The following is a 16,978-nucleotide window of genomic DNA, read 5'->3' as shown; positions in this document are numbered from 1 at the left end:
AATGGATGTGGGTGGTGATTCGAGAGATGGGTGCCGCCTCTGCATCTGCATGGAAAATCGATTGGTTGCAGCTGATCTCCCAGTCGATATGAGAGGTCTTTACCGGGGCTTGGGAGGAGGCGGCTTTGGCACTCCGGTGGTGTCATAGGCACCGCGGCCGAAGTTGGCGTGGGGTTCTGACTCTCTGACAATCATTGTGAATGTGTGTGTGAAGCGAAAATGGACTCGAAGCTGACACGGCGCCATGTTAGCACATGTCGTTTCCTTCTGTGCGGCACCGCAGGCGATATATATAGACCAAGGGAAAATGGCGTTGCACGGCCAAGCGTCGCAACCCATGGGAAAATTTAATTTCCTGAAAAGAGGCAAGTGACTCACAGTGTAGAAGTCCTCGACAGGCGAAGGACTGGTGAAGCGGTTGAAGCGATGATGATGCAAGGGAGCGTTGTCCAGTCAGGTCAGGGGATGCTGATGGCGGTTTATGTATGGTGCTGTCGGCTGTCGCGGTTGGTTTTCCGAGCGAGGCGCAGTATGTAACAGTCCAGAGGCAAGCTCGTCGTGTTCTTTCTCTGTGGTTCCTCGAATTACTTAGTTTCTCAAGTCGGCCAGTCGAAGGATGTGAAGTTGTATTATTAAGTCGAGGCTGTCGGTGATGCAGTGGTAACAAGAGACCGGAGTCAGGGGCAGGAACAACAAGGAGCCTGTGCCAGAAGGAAGAGGGTGAGGTGTGTGATGATGGGAATCCAAGAAAATGTTCGGAATGGGGAAGGGGGGCCCTTTGGTCTTATAATGAGGATGGGATCGCTGGGACACAAGGGAATGATGAGAGCAGCCTATTTTTCCCTGGGTGCCCTGCCCTTGCTCCCCCCGGGCCTGGCGTTGGCGTTGAATTGCACACCTCCCTCCCTGACACCTCAAAGGTACCGAGTGACCTTGTAGCCAATGTACCCATCCCTGCTACCCCTGCTATCCCTGCTACCCCTGGGCAGCTCCGTTTCGACCCAAAGCAACGTGCGTGGAGAGTCACCGTTCCAGAACTGACACCGTTGTCCCCCTTTTTGGGACCGGGATGTACCATCTCAGAATCCCAGCGGACAGGCTCGGCGGATTTCCCTGAGGCCAGGGGTATCGTGGTTTGGGCCCACAGCAGCTCGAGAGCGTGAGAGCTCAGCGTGAGGACACACGTACCATGTACCGCTGGCAGCTGGGAAAACGGCATCCTGTGAGTGTGCGACACTGTGGGCACCAAGGTGACCATCAGAGCATAGCGTCGAGCCATTTCTCCAGACGCCAACCACAGCGACGATGACAAGACATCATCGTCTTGTTTGTAGTCGCAACTTGTCAGTTTTTGTAATATTCTCGGCCCGGATCTACCTAGGTAGGGCACAGATCAGCACAAGCAACGGGCAAACGACAAGCTGGGACAGCGCTGCAATCCAGGAACCAGACCAGCAGGAGGTGCAGTTGCATTTGCAGGCGGGTGCACGTCCACACAGCTGCCCCCATCAAGATAGAAATGCGATGAAAGGGGAAACGAGTGTCGATGGCCCGAGTGAGATTGAGGATACACAAGCCACATGCGTTCCCAATCCGCATTGTAGTCGGCCCCATAACCACGAGCTATACCCGTACTTCTGGACAAATGTGCAATACTTAGTCCCTTCCTTGGTTGTTGTCGCTCTAAATCCATGCAGAGAGTACCTTAGTGTAGCTACCTAGGCATGGAACGTCGGGTGGTCGGGTGCGCTGCGTACGAAACCCCGAGGCAGTGCCTGCAAAGCTGATTCCGACCGAGTTGTACCTGCCCTGGATGGACGGGATGGATGACATATGTTGGACGGGAGGATAGGAAGGAGCGTGGGAGCTTTAGTTGGTAGAGAGAAACAATGGCTGGCAACAACGGGCTGCGACTTCCGTTCCAGGTGTTGCAAATGTCTCCGTGCAATTTCAAACGGAGAGAAAAAACTTTTTTTGTGTTGTTGCTTTCTTTGCGCCCTTTGAGCAATCAGATTCACACCTGCCTTATTTTTTTTCATATTTTTTTTTTTTTTTTTAACTTTTTGTGTGTCTTGGATTGCGCCGTCCGTTTGCTTTGACCACGGTCTGTCATGTCATCACAATCACATTCTCACAGCCCAGACAACATCCTCCAAACAGGAACAGCATGTCTCCAAAAAGGCCTCGATTCGTTTGCCCACATCTCCCCCCATCTCTCTCCAACGGCACTTCTACGGAGTAGACTGGACCCTCCAAATCTCCAACTCGCTGCTCCACAAAGCCCGCATCGAGATAAGCGCCAGCAAAGCTTCATAGACCACACACCATACCACACCACACTACACACCACCTGAGAGGAGGTCCACGGGTGGATCGCCGAAAAGCATGGCGCGCAAAACAAGTCGGGTGCGCTCCCATCTCGGAACCAGTGAGGTACCGTGATACTCGAGACACATCCCCCGGAAGATCCATCCATGCATCTGTGCACCGCATAATAGGCTCTTTTCCCACCTGCTGGTCGTCGTGGCACTGCATCAGATATATACTCCTATTATTAGGCCCACACCTGATAGCGAAGCTGCTCACAGCCCATAGTGTTGGCTAACTGGGGGTCCACGTCTGCCGTTGTACATGGCATTCTTGGCCTATCGACCAAGCAGATCGGTAGGCCCGGGTAGCTCGAGTCCTCGACCATCACCATTCGGCCGACAGACGCAAAGCAGCAGGAACTGAGTTTGATGTAGCTGTCCCCAGCTAAGAGCCCCAGATGGGAAAGACGCCCAACGTCGCGGGGTATGCTGCCATCATCGTGCATGGCACGAACAGCTCACCTTGTCTGCGAGTCGAGACCAGTCGCCTGCATGCCATGAGTCCGGGGCAGGCCCTCTGTCCAGTGCTATCGGGAACGTCTTGATGGAGAGCCTTGCGTGGATGATAGGCAAGCTGTCTAGGTGGCCTCGCATGCTGCTGCATCCGCTGCTGGTTGCTGCCCAGTCGGTTGAACTTTAGGGGCATCTCTCCACTCCGCTGCTTCTTCAACGCCGTCTGCCCCAGGGCCGGATCCGAGCCAAGGTCAAAAAGATCGGAAGATGGCATGCAAGACCGATACCTGCCCCGGATATGATGCAGCACATACCTTACCTACTACAACACGCACTTCACGCACGAAGGCTGATGACTCAGCTCAGGGCTTAGAGCTCAAGGCAGCCATGCCATCTGGTCGTCAGCCACGGCCGTTGAGTGTTTCTAAGCACAAGCATTTTTCGGTGCGGTCCGCTGTAGTTTTACGGCGCTGGGTGCTGTATCTGTCAGGTATTGTTGGTATGTACAGATGGGGGCGGGGCTAGGTGGAGGGGCTATGGGAATGTAACACCGGAACAGCCTCCGTTTCCTTCCTCACGGTGTGCTACCCGGCCACGGGGTTGTCTTCCATCGTAGTCAAAACGACTCGCCATGCGGAAATACTTTTCACTGATGTCCCTCTCGCCTCGAGTTTTGAATTTTGCGTCAGACACCACCAACGGCTGGCGATGGGCGCGCAAGAGGGTTTCAACACATGAAGTACGCCAACTGCCGGTGATTGAGCGGTGAGCTAAAGAAGAAAGACAGCCGGCATGCGCTCACGATGCTGGCCCTATGCCCCAAGGTGAGGAGCCGGAAGAAACACCGAGGACAGATCAAGCGTCCAAAACGATGCGGTGATGCCCAATCCACCGCCCCATCGCATGCAAGACCACAAAAGAAGGAACTGGGTCGCATATCCGGTGCTCTCTCGACAGCGCGCGCGCCGTTACAGCATGTCGGATGCTTCACTGCGTAGAATGGAGACTTGGTAAATATTTGCAAAATTGATGTATCTGATTTTTGTCTTAGACCATCAAAGTACCACCCACATCCTCTACGCACGCAGTTGCGGAGGTTACCTACTCTACTTACTTGCACAACAGCATCGCCCGGGAGGCGGGTGGCCTTTTCCCCCGTGCTCAGCGCGTGTTATTGTCCCCTATTTTTCTCTCCGCCGGAACACGGGAACTTGAGGCGTCCAAACAAGCAGCAAGGACGAGGGCAGCTGAATATCTTGTCCAACCTGTTCTCGGGCAGATATCAGCGGGCACGTAGCTTTCGTCTGCTGTGCAACGACGGACGGCGAGGAGCACAACCAAATTAGTCGGAACCATCGAGTATCACGACCTCGACCCACGAAACGCCCGTCCGCCTGTCCGTGTGCGGGATGGATAGACTCAACTGATATATATATTGGATTCACTCCGAGTCCTCGACACGGCTGGCCGAGACAGCAGATCAGGTGAGCACAAAAGCAATGAAGCGAGGCGTCATCATCATGGAGTCTAAGATGGGTGGGACAGAGTTGGACAAAGTTGGACACCACTAACAAAGTCTCGGGCCAGGTCTGTCGGCAGCATAGTGGCTTACTCGGGGACGCACAAACTATGCTCCGATGCATGCAGGACGGTTTGGCATCCCATATATTTCAGCGCAGTAGTTGTGCCCAGCATTCCAGGTTGCAGCGTGGGAGAAAACGGGCCATCCAACGGTGCCTGCTGGGAAAGGGAAAGCCGAGGATCGACCCAACTGATCGATCTGTCTTGGCCCAGCAGTGCCGGCCGCTTCCACCAGCCATCTCCTGCAGCAGAAACCTTCTGGAAGCCTTCCACCGCTGCCAATCTCACCTCCCGTTCTGGGAGCCCCAGCGCCAGCCGGCCCACGTTTCTGCCACGAGAGCGCCGAGGGCCGAGGTGGGGGCCTCCTCCGCAGGTTATGAAACAGAAGCCAGCTTCGTTGTTCACTTTTCACCACGACGAGGTGGTCTCGGCTCGCTGTCATCCAGCGTAATGGATATGAGATGTTGCAATCAAACACGAACGGGCACACACCGAGGTGAACCCTGCGGAGATACATCCTGTCCCTCACACTCGATGCAAGGGCAAGGGAGCACATTGTGTCGCCAGCCGTCGTATTTTCTGCAATTATTCACCACCCATCACTATTTCTGGGGACACGGTGCAGTCTGCTGGAAATAGTTGCTGCCGTGCGAGGCTCGAATTATGTACCGACCTCGCCTCCCCGCGTTCTTGAACCCGCAACTCGATTCACAGCCTGATGCCATGTCACGGTGTCCCGGGTGGGTATGAACGATACAAGACGATTTTTTTTCACTCACTCTACAATCGACATGGGAAGTTGTAAGACCATCAGCCTTGGGGATTTCTACCTACGCTACTGCCATTTTCGCCGAATGATAGGTAACTGTCACCTACCTTACTGCAGGATGACGCGGCAGTTTGGCTGCCCGATGCCATGTCGACCGTTTTGCCCCATTCCAATCAGCAATGCGAACCAGGTGTTTGGGCAGCCTTGTCATCATGCACCCCCCCTCAACAAAGGGGTACGCCTTCGTCGATACCGAACTTATCAGAGGCGACCCAGACGAAGGAAACATACCATGGCAAGGCGCAGGGCAAGCTCACACGTGTTGTGGACCCCATCGGCAGGCACTCCTGTGGCCAGGTCTTGTCGGAGAAGAAAGTGGTGAGCTGAGGCAGGTGGAGGGTTCTTGGCAAGGCACCCATGATGCGGTTTGAGGTTTTGGCCCCCGCCCGCCCCCTTTCTGGTGAGACGATGGGATCAAAGTATTGGGTACTTTTCTCCCGCCTGAGTCTCGGGTGCCTCCGTTGCTGATACGGTACCTTGCAGGAAGCTGTTGCCACGCGTGAGCGGCCGACAGGACGGAGTTTATCCAGGGGTCTGGTTCTGTTCCTGCATTAGCTCACCAGCAGACCCCAGAACACCACGCAGGGCAGAGAGGGAGCTGCAGCAACTCCTCCAACTCCCACTCGGTCGGTCCCGTCTTTAGCTTGCTGCTGTTGCTGCATATGACAAGTCCTTTTTTTTCCTTTTTCTTTTTTTTTTTCTTTTTTTGGAATATTGTCCTTCTTCAGCAGCGACATACATATGTACAACTCATCAGTCGGGGCTGGCTCTGGCTATGTTGGACACCTGGTGCGGCGCATCGGGACAAGCGGCCACACAGAAGGCTCAGATCGACCATGCACCGTCATGCAGGCGCGTGATGGGAAGATTGGCGGTTGAGGGAAGATTTCCATTCACGCACAGGCGTCCACTCACGGTGCTGGGCATTGCATTTGTGCCTCATCATGTGACGGCCGAACGTGTGTTCCGCCAGCCAAGGATCGTCAAGTTGACAGCTCAATGTTTCTCGTCTGCATCGAGCAGCCCAGGGTTGCTGCCTGCACCCATTTGCGGCCGGAACGTGTCAAGTGAAGCTCTGCCTCTACGGTTTTGAGACAGTGTTGATCCCACATTTCAGATGGCGCATATGAGCCCAATCTCGCTGCGATTTCAAGATTGGCGAAGAACAGCACTGGACGAGAGCTGGTCCGTTTTTGTGGCCATCTGTCAGCACCCCTGGATTGACCTCCGTTACGAGGCAGCAATGGCCCCATCAGCACAAAACGGAGCAGGTGGCCTGTCGAGCTGTCTGTTGCCCAGCACTCAGATCCAAATTTCCAGAAGACCCAACGGAACATCAACCGCGATGAGGCTAAGCCCATTTCTGCAAAGCCTGCCACAGGGCCCGGGTCACCCGGGTCGCCAAACTCCACTGCGCATATCGTTTTTCTGCACGTCGCAATGACACAGAAGGAAGAGCGAGCAGACGATACGGTGCGGGCTATCCGTATTCTCGGGCGATGCTGTCATCTGCGTCTGCATGCCCTGGTGATATCAGTGCACACTCTGGCCGCGAACCTGGCCGCTGCCCGGTGTTGGGCGTGTTGGTGTGGTGTACCCCGTATGCGATGCAGGAACGGGGAAGCAATCCGGACGGGCGGGTCCTCATGGCGCATGCGCGGGCCGGACCAGGTCTCAAAGAAATGACACGGACGCTCAAATTTCTGCAAGCACTTGGAAAAAGCGCACGCGCCCCTATCATCACCAGTGAACTCTTCTGGAAGCATTTTAGGAGCCTTGCAGACATGGGTCCTGGGATCATCTGGATCACCACCATCAACAAAGCCATTTCATTCAATCAACCATCGCCAATGATCGCGCACAGGCTTACAGGGCAACCATTCAACAATTCCAACAAAATGGTTAGCAGCAAGAGTCACTTCCCCCTGGTCGGCTCTTGTGTTGCATCGAGCGGCGGTCATCATCATGACTTTGACTTCCAACCGTCCAAACGGGGATATCATTTGTTTGGGACCGGCCGGGGAAGCTTTCCGCTTGTGCCATTCTTGGTAATTTCGGTTTTTTTTGTTTTTTTTTGGGGGTTTTCCCCCCCCCCCTTCTCTGGTTCTGTTCCCTTTTCGTTATCTTGCTCCGTTTGCTGTCATCGTCACTCCTGGGACGAACAGCCGGCTGGGCATGTGCTCGGCATGGAAGCTAACCACGTTTTGAGAGGCGCGTTTCAAGTTGCTCTGTGAACGCGATCTGCACTGCGAAATCGCGTCCCGCCCGTTGATACCACCATCTCTCAATGGCCCAAATGCTCGGTATTTCCTGAGGCTTGGTGTGGGAGGGAGAGTCATCGTTCTGAAGCACGAGGTAAGGGAAAGAAGCAATGGTTGCCTCTGGATCATTACCCTGGGGGTCACGATGCGAGATGCAAGGCGGATGCGATGCGATGTGGGTGATGCGTATCCAAATGCAACCACTCAAAAGAAATCTGGGGGATATGCGACGGGGAAAGACGGCTCGTGAAATTTGGGCTTGAATATTTGTCCTGTTCATCACCGGCCGGCCCTGACATGTTGGCGAGCTGGTAGCGAGAGCGATGTTTTTACGACACACACCCATCATCGCCCGTAACCACCACTGCCGCTCCTGCATTATTTCTTCACTCTATGGCCTCATCATCCTGTCCAAGGCACAGGTAGATTTACCGTCATAGCGGTCACCTTCCTCATGCCCCTTTGCCTTTGAAACCTCTTTTTCTCCCGCTCCTCCCACATTCATGGAACATGATATTTCGCTAATCTAGGCGGATGGACTGTCAAGCAGGTGACTTTTTTTGACTTGCCTGCCCTGGGAACACGTCTCCGATGCCACACGCGTGGGAAGACGCTAACCAATAGAGCCCCATGCTGCCGATATTTCTTTCTCACCGAACCCCAGATCCCAAGAGAGAAAGATAGGGGGACGCCGGTGGTATGATACCTACCCAATCCCAAAGCTCAGGCCGTCTTTGTCCCTTGATTTCTTCAACAACAGCCTGCTTGATTCGGGATGTGAACCCGTTCTGTACACTCTTTCTCCGTATTAACCCCAGAACAGCCAAAAAAAAAAAAAGTAAAACTTCAGCTCGGCGCTCACGGGTTTGTCTACCGAACAGGCAGTTGTTAAAAATGTACCAGCGTGCTTTCTCCAAGGGAATTCCACACCTTCGTCTCACCACCAGCAGCCCACTGCGTGTCCACCACGGTCTTCCCGTGCAAAACTCCACAGAGACCTAAAAAAGATCCCTGCCTGTCGGGACTTTGTTTGACCGTTATATTTTTTTGGGGGCTGCGTGGTTGATGGCGGGTGTCATTCATCCCAAAGAGGTGTCAACCCCGGAGCTATAATACCCTGCCTGATAACACCCAGACGGGTCGACCACGCCCGGGGCTAGAAGGTGAGAACCAACAGGAAGGAATGAAAATTTTTCCAAACAACAGCCCTGTTTGCCTGAGCAACCAGCCAGTCGGTTGACAAGGCTGGTTCGTGGTGGTGTACGGTCAGACCTCTCCTCTCACCTTCGGTGAGCAGGAGGTTATGCTCAACGATAACTTTTTTTCTTGGATGAGTTATTACTCAGAGGATTGGTTCCCTCCGACTTTTGTGTTCACCTTGCTCCTTTCACTTTGTACCGGTTGTCATGGGTACCGTTCTCGGCTGCTCGTGCCGAAGGAGTTGAAACGGGATGGGCTGGTGAGGGTGTGAAAAACGAGTTTATCACTCAGGGAGGAAGTAACTTGCTGAGTTAGAAGCGAAAGCGACCGTGACATTTGACTGGTAGGTTTGACACCTGTTAGTTTGTCACGGGACTTGGAAGGCTCACGATGTCGCTGCGAAGTGCCGGTGGGTAATATGGAGACACTGGTGATGGCATCGCGAGACTAGAGGGTCTACACCATGAGTGATAAGGAGGAATGAACAGAGGGTGATGTGTTTCGTTTGTGACGAGATCGTGACGGCTTAGTGAGCAACGGTGTATTCTCGTCATTAGGCAAAGAGTTGAGTGGAAGGTCAGTCGTTTATGATGCCCGGGTAGCGGGAGAGTGTCGGCTAGCCGTTGAAATGACTTCTACTGCACCTAAGGTATTAAGATGCCTCATCCACAAATAGACCATTGGGCAAGACAGCCATGCTCTTCAGATGCCCTAATACCCAGAGCTTAACTCGTGGTTCAACGTATAGAAATCCAAATTCGACATATAACTGGAACTGCCTCATAGGTCATGATAGGTTTTGCAAGCCATATAAATCTAAGCAGTACATGCATATACTTCCCCGAGTAAAAGATAAATAGTCAAGCTCGAGAACAAAGACCCAAAGGAGGTGACAAGACTTCGAAGCCTGGAGCTTGATGGAAGGAAGAGAGGTATGGCTTTGAGGATATATTGGTAGTTGTGTCTTTCACGCATTCTGCCTATAGTACAATAGCTTGTACAGTTACAAACAGAGTTCCAAACTGCAGTCCTTTGGCCAGTCATTAAAACAACTACAAGATAGAATCATCCTCTCTGGTATTATAATCATTTTAATAGAGCCAGATCCAGGCCATAGTGGGCAGAGCCTGGGACTGACAAAGCTCACGTTTTGAGAATAAACTCATCTTTAACTTGGGCAAAATTTTGAGTGGCAAGCTGTTAGGTTGACCTAGATCATCTTGGCTCAAACTGCCTACATGGGGGAATATCCTCAGGCTCGCACATGTTCAGGCACATGGTCACAACATATCCCAAAAGCTCATAGGTCAAGTTCAACTCCAAGCTCAAGCTTCCCACAGGACCAACCTTTCGAACACAGGCTTCCTCGCAAACCCAAGGGTTGCCAGCTTGTTTCCAATCTCAAGCCCGAGTCAGTGGTGCTGCTCGCCCCCAGGGAACACCTCTTATCAACCTCCACAAGACACAACGCCCTAAACTACACATAAATAATGGGTATAACCTTGCCCGGCTAGCTCAATCGGTAGAGCGTGAGACTCTTATGTACAGAGTACTCCGATATCTCAAGGTTGTGGGTTCGACCCCCACGTCGGGCTCAATTCCCGTCGATGCAATTTGATCTCTTTTTCTCATTAGGCCAGTCATGATGTCTTTTTGTTGTTTAGGTTTTGTGGGCTTGGTGGCCACCTGACTGGCGTTGTGTTCGGGTTTTCTCTATGACATATAGCTGGGTTGAGGTTATCGGTCTTATCTTTTGTTAAATGTGCATTTTTCAGCTAGATAAAGGTAGCTAGTGATTGGAACCTAAGAGGTGTAAGGTGAGTGGTTAAGGTGTCTAAGAAGAAGAATACACTGGTATATAAAATTTATTATTGTAGCTGAACTTCAGGCATGTATGCATACAACCCTCTCGCTTGATGAGCTCTAGGTTGGGGAATGATATCCATACCTTTTCTCATGATGTCTGACTCGAAACACCATCGCGGGTGGGTACAAGCTGCAAATTGAGGTACAAGGTCCACTCCTCAACATGTAATAATCCTAAAAAGCATCAGTGGTTTAGTGGTAAAATCCATCGTTGCCATCGATGGGCCCCGTGTTCGATTCACGGCTGATGCATAAGAAAAGACTTGTCTTTTGACCAGATTTTCAGTCTATCTGACTGGTGATACATTTTTTGCCCAGTTCTTTTCTCGTTTTGATGTTTCCATGGCAATCTACGAGATGCTATAGAACAGAATTCTTTCCTCGCAGCATGTCTGCCCGACTGATAATGAATACTTGTGGCAAGGAACGTTAAATAACATCCCGTGGGCGGATGTTCGCACGTGCTGTTCCCAAGCGGCCAGGAACATTGTCCTAGATGCTCTGGTTCCTTCCGCAGAATGTTGAGGACCTAGACAGCAGGGGCTGGTTGCTCAAGGACAGGAAAGTGCGACAGTGCTTTCGACGATCGAGAGGAAGGAACCTACCTACGCAGTACATGACTTGTGTGGGTACATGAACGCTGGCTCTTTCCAAACCCGGCATCTCACTATTGCATATGGCGGGGAGAAGGTCAACACGCACCCTCTTCAACCTTTAGAACTGCGAGCTGTGGGCATCTCGCCTAGGCTTTGTGCCCATATATCTCCAAGAAACATGGCCACCACCTGTTCCGCGAAGCGTCAACCGCCCCAAGTTCCTCTTTACTTCTAAAACGGAAACGGACCAAGCTAGAGCCTGAGCCTCCGAGGTTGGGAAAGGAATCCAACATTTGGCCGGCACATAATGGCAGGGCCTATTCATCTACCCCGAGGTCAGCGCTCTTGACGGTACGCTAATAATCAGGCTTTGCTGATTGTATGGGGACGGGATCATAGGAAGCGGGAAAAGTCTGAAATATCTGACTCTGAGGGAGACCCTCTCGATTTGTCCGGAGAAGATGGCTCTCAAAACACAGCTAGGAAGCGTGATCCTCAAGAAATTCTCTCTGATATCCTCCCATCGATAGAGATCTCGCCCACGAGGTCAAGCCCTCTGGAAAAACATCACGCTTGGCAGCAAGGTACAAGTGGGATAGAGGATCTTATCGAGGACGACGTTGGTGAGGAGAGTTATTCTACCTGGGACGAGGATGCAATACATCCCGAAGACCGGGCGAACGACGACGATGAGAAACGCGAGGACTGCAGAAATGAAGACAAGGAGGATTGCAGGAGCCGACTCAGTACACCAGATGTGGTTTCTTGAGAACCTGGGAAATATGGCCCACTCGTTCTTGTCGTTGTAAGTCTAATGTGGTTTTCAAGGCCTACAATATCTAAGTAGTTTGGCTAATCGAGGTATAGACGAGGGTCTGTAACGGTCAAGCTATGTTCGTAAAGAAAGAAAGAATACCCCCTATGTTGCTCACGAACCAGACAGGTAGTATTTCTAGTAGTAGTCATATCAAAAGATAAGGCGGTGAAGTCTTGCTTCATGGTGAGTGGAATACACTACTCTCCTAATTCAGGTTGATATTAGGCATATTGTCCATCCACTAACACCCTGCACTAATGGTGAGAGCGAGATGCCATCAACAGCAAGATGAAGAGCAACAAAAGTCAAAAAAATACAAAAAATAACACGGTCTTAAGTGTCGTTTCGACGGGAATTGAGCCCGACGTGGGGGTCGAACCCACAACCTTGAGATATCGGAGTACTCCTTAAGAGTCTCACGCTCTACCGATTGAGCTAGCCGGGCAGTGGCTAACGATCAACCATGCTTCGTTATTAGATTCAGTGGTGGGAGAAGGGTTAATGTGAGGGAAGAGATTTTTCTTGTTGTGTGTGGGTGGGTGCGGGTTTCTGGGAGGTGTGTGTGGGCACTTACACTTACTGGGCAATACCTTGAATAGTTGAACCAGGGATCCGGAGCCAAGGGAGCATTTTTCAGGGTTGGCGCTGTTTGTGTATGAAAGCACGAAAACCAGTAAGGTTTGAGGGAAAAGGATGCCGTGAGCTTCAAATATTTCTTGTCTTAGAGCTTGGTATGCTCAAAAGTGATTTGAAGAAGCGAAGTAAAGATTGTAAACTATTGATTAACATAAAGTCTGTTTAAACCTCGAGTCCTCCCCGCAGAGCACTGGCCTCCATCCAGAAACCGGCAGTGGAGCCCTGAGGTGGGGCCGTAAGCTCACCGTCGGACCAGTGCGGGGCAGGGCGCAGCTTGCCTGAACCTGTCTCCCTGCCTCGTCAACGCAAGCTGCATGCGCAACGTCAAGCTGTCCAGCAATCCAGTTCCACACGGAGCTATCAACCAACACTATTTCTCAACATCACCACTTCCAACCGACAGTGCCACGATCTCAATTTCACCATATACAAAACCGCACAAATCGTATAACCACAGAGAAATAGCCTTACAATGTCTATTATCCAACAACACACGGAGTCCTCGCTCACAGATGCCTGGCGCACCATCAATATCGATGCCCTCGACCCCGACTCCTCCCAAAACTTCCCTCTCTCCACCCTCCACCCTCCCCAGCCCGAATTCTCCGACCAAGACGCCCGCAACCTCCAGTCTCAGATCCGCCAGCTCCTCCAAGCGGGCGATGCCGAGGGCGCGCTGCGGTCGGCTCTCGAGAATCCAATCTACAATGCTCCTGATCTGGCCAAGGAAACGCATCTGCAGACCGTCATCGAGGTGCTGCAAAGGATCAAGGTGAACGAGATGACGCCTCTTTTGCAAAAGATCTACAATGATGATAGGGGTAGCGAGAGCTTGGACGTGTTGATGAAGTACTTGTCAGTTATTGTTGGCGCAAAAAAAGGGGGCGAGGCACATGCTGACATGATGTGAATAGGTACAAGGGTATGGCGGCCACGTCGAGCGGTATCTCCAGCCAGCACACCGGCAACGGCCCGAGAACACCAACCAAGTTGATGACGCCCCAGGCAACGGGGTTCACTCAGATTGGCAACAGGTCCGGGATAACATCCGGAGATTCCACCGGCGCCGCCATGAGCGTCTTGCTTAGTTGGCATGAGAAGGTGGTGGATGTGGCCGGGCTGGGGTGCATTGGGAGAGTCATGACTGATTTCCGGAGGGTATAAGACATTTGCATTGTACATGCGAATTCCAGGAAACAGGCGGATAGAACAGTGTGAGGAATATTTTTACAAGGCGTTTTCATGAGCGACAGGCCAAAATGCAATGACATTGACGACGATGTTGAGTCGACATCTATTTTGTCCCCAACACATCCCTTAGATTGATCTCTCCACTGCCCCTCGGCAACGGCTTTGGTTGATCCCCTCCTTCTTTCCACCCAATCATATGTATCACCCTGAATGTCGCCGGTAGCCTCACAGTCCCGTCCTCGACCTTGCTTCCATGAAGTTCCCTATATATCCCCTCCGCTGCAAGCAGAACATCCTTTCCAATTGCACCCACCTCCCTCCCCAACACTGCATTGCCCTCTCCCATGGCCTGGAGGTCCTCCATCAACGCAAAAGTATCAGGGTATTCCACCACAATGTCCTCCACATCCACCGTCAACATCTTGAACCCTGCCTTCCCCAGCAACCCCCCAACATCCTTGACATCTGCCAACGGCGACACATGAACGCCAATCCCGCCCCTCCTTTCCTGCTCCGCCAGCTGCAACGAAGTCCTCAGCTCAAAAAGCGTATCACCCCCCAGCATGGCCCCAATAAACGGGGCATCCGGCTTGAGAATCCGGTTGATCTGCCCCAATACACCAGGGAGATCATTGATCCAGTGCATGGACAGGCTTGACAGCACCATGTCAAACGTGTTGTTCTCCCACGGCAAGGGGCCCTCCTCGTACGGCAAGACAACACGCTCCATGTTGATTTCCTTGTTGAACTCGAGCTCCGCGTCCCGGAAGAGAGCCTTTTGGCTCGAGTCGGCAGCGACGAGCTTGCCGATTTTGGTGGCCAGGGGTGGGATGTCCGCGTCGGGCTGGGAGGGGTCAGGGTTGGGGTTTGTGAGCGCGCGGGCGAGGGAGTTGGTGTAGGCTCCGAAATCGAGAGTCAAGGGAAAGGTTCGTTTTACGTCCTGGGGGTGGGTGGGTAGGTGGTTAATAGATAAATGGAACATGAAGTGAGATTTAAGGTGTCGTGAGGGTAGGGAATACCAAGAGCCGTTCGGCCACGCGCATGGCGACTTCATCTTTCAGATAGTCGGCCTGTCGGCTGGCTTCAGCGTTGGAGGCGGCGCGCTCGCGCTGGAGCCATTTTGTGCGGTTGTTGAAGACCTGGAAGGAGGTGGGGATGCCAGAGGTCTGGAAGGCGTAGGGTCTTTTTTGGTGTGGGATTTTTGGGACTAGGCGGGATGACAGTGGCCTGCGAAGGGCTGTTGGGGAGAAAGGAGTCAGCCGCATTCTTTCTGGGTGAATGCGCAATGGCTATGGCGTCGCATCTTGAGGAAGCAAAAAAGTGAGGTTTACAATCCGAGGACTGACATTGGAGGCGCCAAAACGTCATGGACGGCGGTTAATTGTGGGAAGCTACCTTCTTTAGGCTTGGCGTGTGACGAACAATAACCGGCACCCATTCTCTATGTATGTAGTTCCTTCAGACTTTAGGTCCAATAGATATTCACAACTATGATCGTATAATATGTCCTCCATATAAGGCATCCAATGCTTTAAATAATTATACATGTGTCAAGATAAATCAAGAAATGAACCTCCAACTCCTCGCTCGCATGCCCGTTAATACCAACAATCATAATTTCAGTCAGGCACGGCCTGGACTAGCCTGTCTTTTCCCAGATACTAATCGACCAATCGCCGCCACACACTTCTTTCCTCCCCCTATTGTTGCCTGGGCACTTGACGCTGCAATCCCACTCGTTTGCTTTGGCACTAGGAGTGCGCTCCTCTATTCTGTTGCCACAGTAGCAATCGATGCCAATCTCAGTACCGAAGTATTTGAAGCCCGCGCAGATGCGAGAGCACATAAGGTTCGTCATGGAGCTGTTCCCCTTTGCCGGCTGGTCAATCAGCAGGCGCTGGGTGTCGTCGTAATAGCAGCCAACATAGCGGTAGCCATCAACAACGACATTGGTCGAGTAAGATACCGGCGCACTGCTTGTTTGTGATGGCGGCGGTGTTTCGGTACCGGTGTTGGTATTGTCGTCGATGGGTGCAATCTGGTCGTTCCCGCCACTTGTGCTCCCTCCGGCTATCGCGGCGACATTACTGGCGAGTGCTGGGTACGATGTCTCGAGCGAGGAGATCTTGCTTCCCAGTAAACCTCCAACCAAAGCTAGCGCCGCAATGACAAGGAACAGTAGTCCCGTGGTGACGAAGAAGAGAATGCTCAGTCGAACACCACATATCCTCTTTTCCTTGGGCTCGACGGGGTCCTCAGCGCCGAGAATGGTGTGGGACTGCGGGTACTGATTTTGGTAGTATGGCTGCTGCTGTTCGTATGACTTGAAATATGCTTGGGTTTGGTGTTGGTGGACCTCAGGAGCATCCCCCCCTGGAAGAATAGCTACGGGATACTGCAAGGTGGTGTTAGGTAGGCACTGTCTAGTTGGTAATATATGGCAACGGTACTGACACTTCTAGGGTCCTGTTCCATGATGGCGAGTGACTGGTGAAGCCCCAACTTGTAATCTACGGAGAGAAAGGAAGGAGGATCGGTGGAGAAGGGAAGGGAAGGATAAAAAGCCTGAAGGAACTTGTGCTATCTTCTATCCCGACGCGGCCGGTGTGGACCTTTAGCAAGATGTTTTTTGGCATGATCAGTCAAGAAAAGAACCGAGCAGGCCAATCAGCATCGGATCCTGAGATGTGGTTGGGTAGGTAGCATTACCGCCGCAACTGTGCCTCTCTCCTGCATTGTCGGTTGGACCATGCCAGATTAGGGACTCGCGTCTTCTAACTAACAAAGCATAGTGTGCAGTAGTGGTTTCGATTAAGCGCCCTCAGCCGCGCCAGCGCGCATGATGAGGACCTGTCAGGTCAGCTTTATCATTTATGATGCCAATGCCGAACGGGCAATAGGTAGGCTGTGGACTTGTAGTAGAGAGTGCAAAAGATACTATTGACTCGTAATATGATCCCTTGGTAGCGGTCGTTTTACTCTCTCTCTCTAGACACTGAGCCAGCCTCGAGGGTACCAGGTATCAAGTTTGTGCCCTTGCGGTCTCATTGGGCCTCGACCGAGCGGACCTATGCGCGGGGAAGATAAGTAATGTAGAAATGTAAGAATAAGGACCAGATGAAAAGAGTGTACAACGATGCCCAGTTCGTTGACAAATCTGTCCGTCTGGGACAGTTTCA

General features: G+C 52.2%; 5 protein-coding genes and 3 non-coding genes across 8 annotated transcripts; 1 reads left to right on the top strand and 7 right to left on the bottom strand.

Moving 5' to 3' along the window:
* Nucleotides 1-99: 99 nt before the first annotated feature.
* On the bottom strand, nt 100-195 carry QC764_604015 (uncharacterized protein; the record flags this gene model as incomplete). Its single annotated transcript, XM_062948907.1, has 1 exon — nt 100-195. One exon carries the CDS (start codon nt 193-195, stop codon nt 100-102), a length of 96 nt encoding a protein of 31 aa, XP_062797121.1.
* A 2,559-nt stretch (nt 196-2,754) lies between these two features.
* QC764_0088900 (uncharacterized protein) lies at nt 2,755-3,096 on the bottom strand (the record flags this gene model as incomplete). The annotated part of the gene is made up of 1 exon (XM_062940903.1): nt 2,755-3,096. One exon carries the CDS (start codon nt 3,094-3,096, stop codon nt 2,755-2,757), a length of 342 nt encoding a protein of 113 aa, XP_062797120.1.
* Nucleotides 3,097-10,197: 7,101 nt separating this feature from the next.
* Nucleotides 10,198-10,288, bottom strand: QC764_0088890. The gene has a single exon. It is a non-coding gene; the product is annotated as a tRNA-Lys (tRNA).
* Nucleotides 10,289-10,740: 452 nt separating this feature from the next.
* Nucleotides 10,741-10,811, bottom strand: QC764_0088880. The gene has a single exon. It is a non-coding gene; the product is annotated as a tRNA-Gly (tRNA).
* A 1,519-nt stretch (nt 10,812-12,330) lies between these two features.
* Nucleotides 12,331-12,417, bottom strand: QC764_0088870. Its single transcript has one exon. It is a non-coding gene; the product is annotated as a tRNA-Lys (tRNA).
* Nucleotides 12,418-12,657: 240 nt separating this feature from the next.
* On the top strand, nt 12,658-13,887 carry ARC15 (arp2/3 complex subunit). The gene is made up of 2 exons (XM_062948906.1): nt 12,658-13,463; nt 13,523-13,887. The coding sequence occupies exons 1-2, from the start codon at nt 13,081-13,083 to the stop codon at nt 13,770-13,772; spliced, it is 633 nt and encodes a 210-aa protein (XP_062797119.1). The 5' UTR covers nt 12,658-13,080; the 3' UTR covers nt 13,773-13,887.
* Nucleotides 13,888-13,902: 15 nt separating this feature from the next.
* Nucleotides 13,903-15,064, bottom strand: QC764_604000 (uncharacterized protein; the record flags this gene model as incomplete). Its single annotated transcript, XM_062948905.1, has 2 exons — nt 13,903-14,739; nt 14,819-15,064. 2 exons carry the CDS (start codon nt 15,062-15,064, stop codon nt 13,903-13,905), a joined length of 1,083 nt encoding a protein of 360 aa, XP_062797118.1.
* A 374-nt stretch (nt 15,065-15,438) lies between these two features.
* Nucleotides 15,439-16,934, bottom strand: QC764_603990 (uncharacterized protein; the record flags this gene model as incomplete). The annotated part of the gene is made up of 2 exons (XM_062948904.1): nt 16,254-16,934; nt 15,439-16,194 (listed from the first exon to the last, which is right to left on the bottom strand). Exons 1-2 carry the CDS (start codon nt 16,272-16,274, stop codon nt 15,439-15,441), a joined length of 777 nt encoding a protein of 258 aa, XP_062797117.1. The 5' UTR covers nt 16,275-16,934.
* Between the last annotated feature and the right edge of the window lie 44 nt (nt 16,935-16,978).

This window comes from Podospora pseudoanserina, chromosome 6 (genome assembly GCF_035222485.1).
Source record: "Podospora pseudoanserina strain CBS 124.78 chromosome 6, whole genome shotgun sequence".
Classification (NCBI taxonomy): Eukaryota; Fungi; Ascomycota; class Sordariomycetes; order Sordariales; family Podosporaceae; genus Podospora; species Podospora pseudoanserina.
Note: the sequence above shows the minus strand (reverse complement) of the source record. Positions and strands in the feature narration are given on the sequence as shown.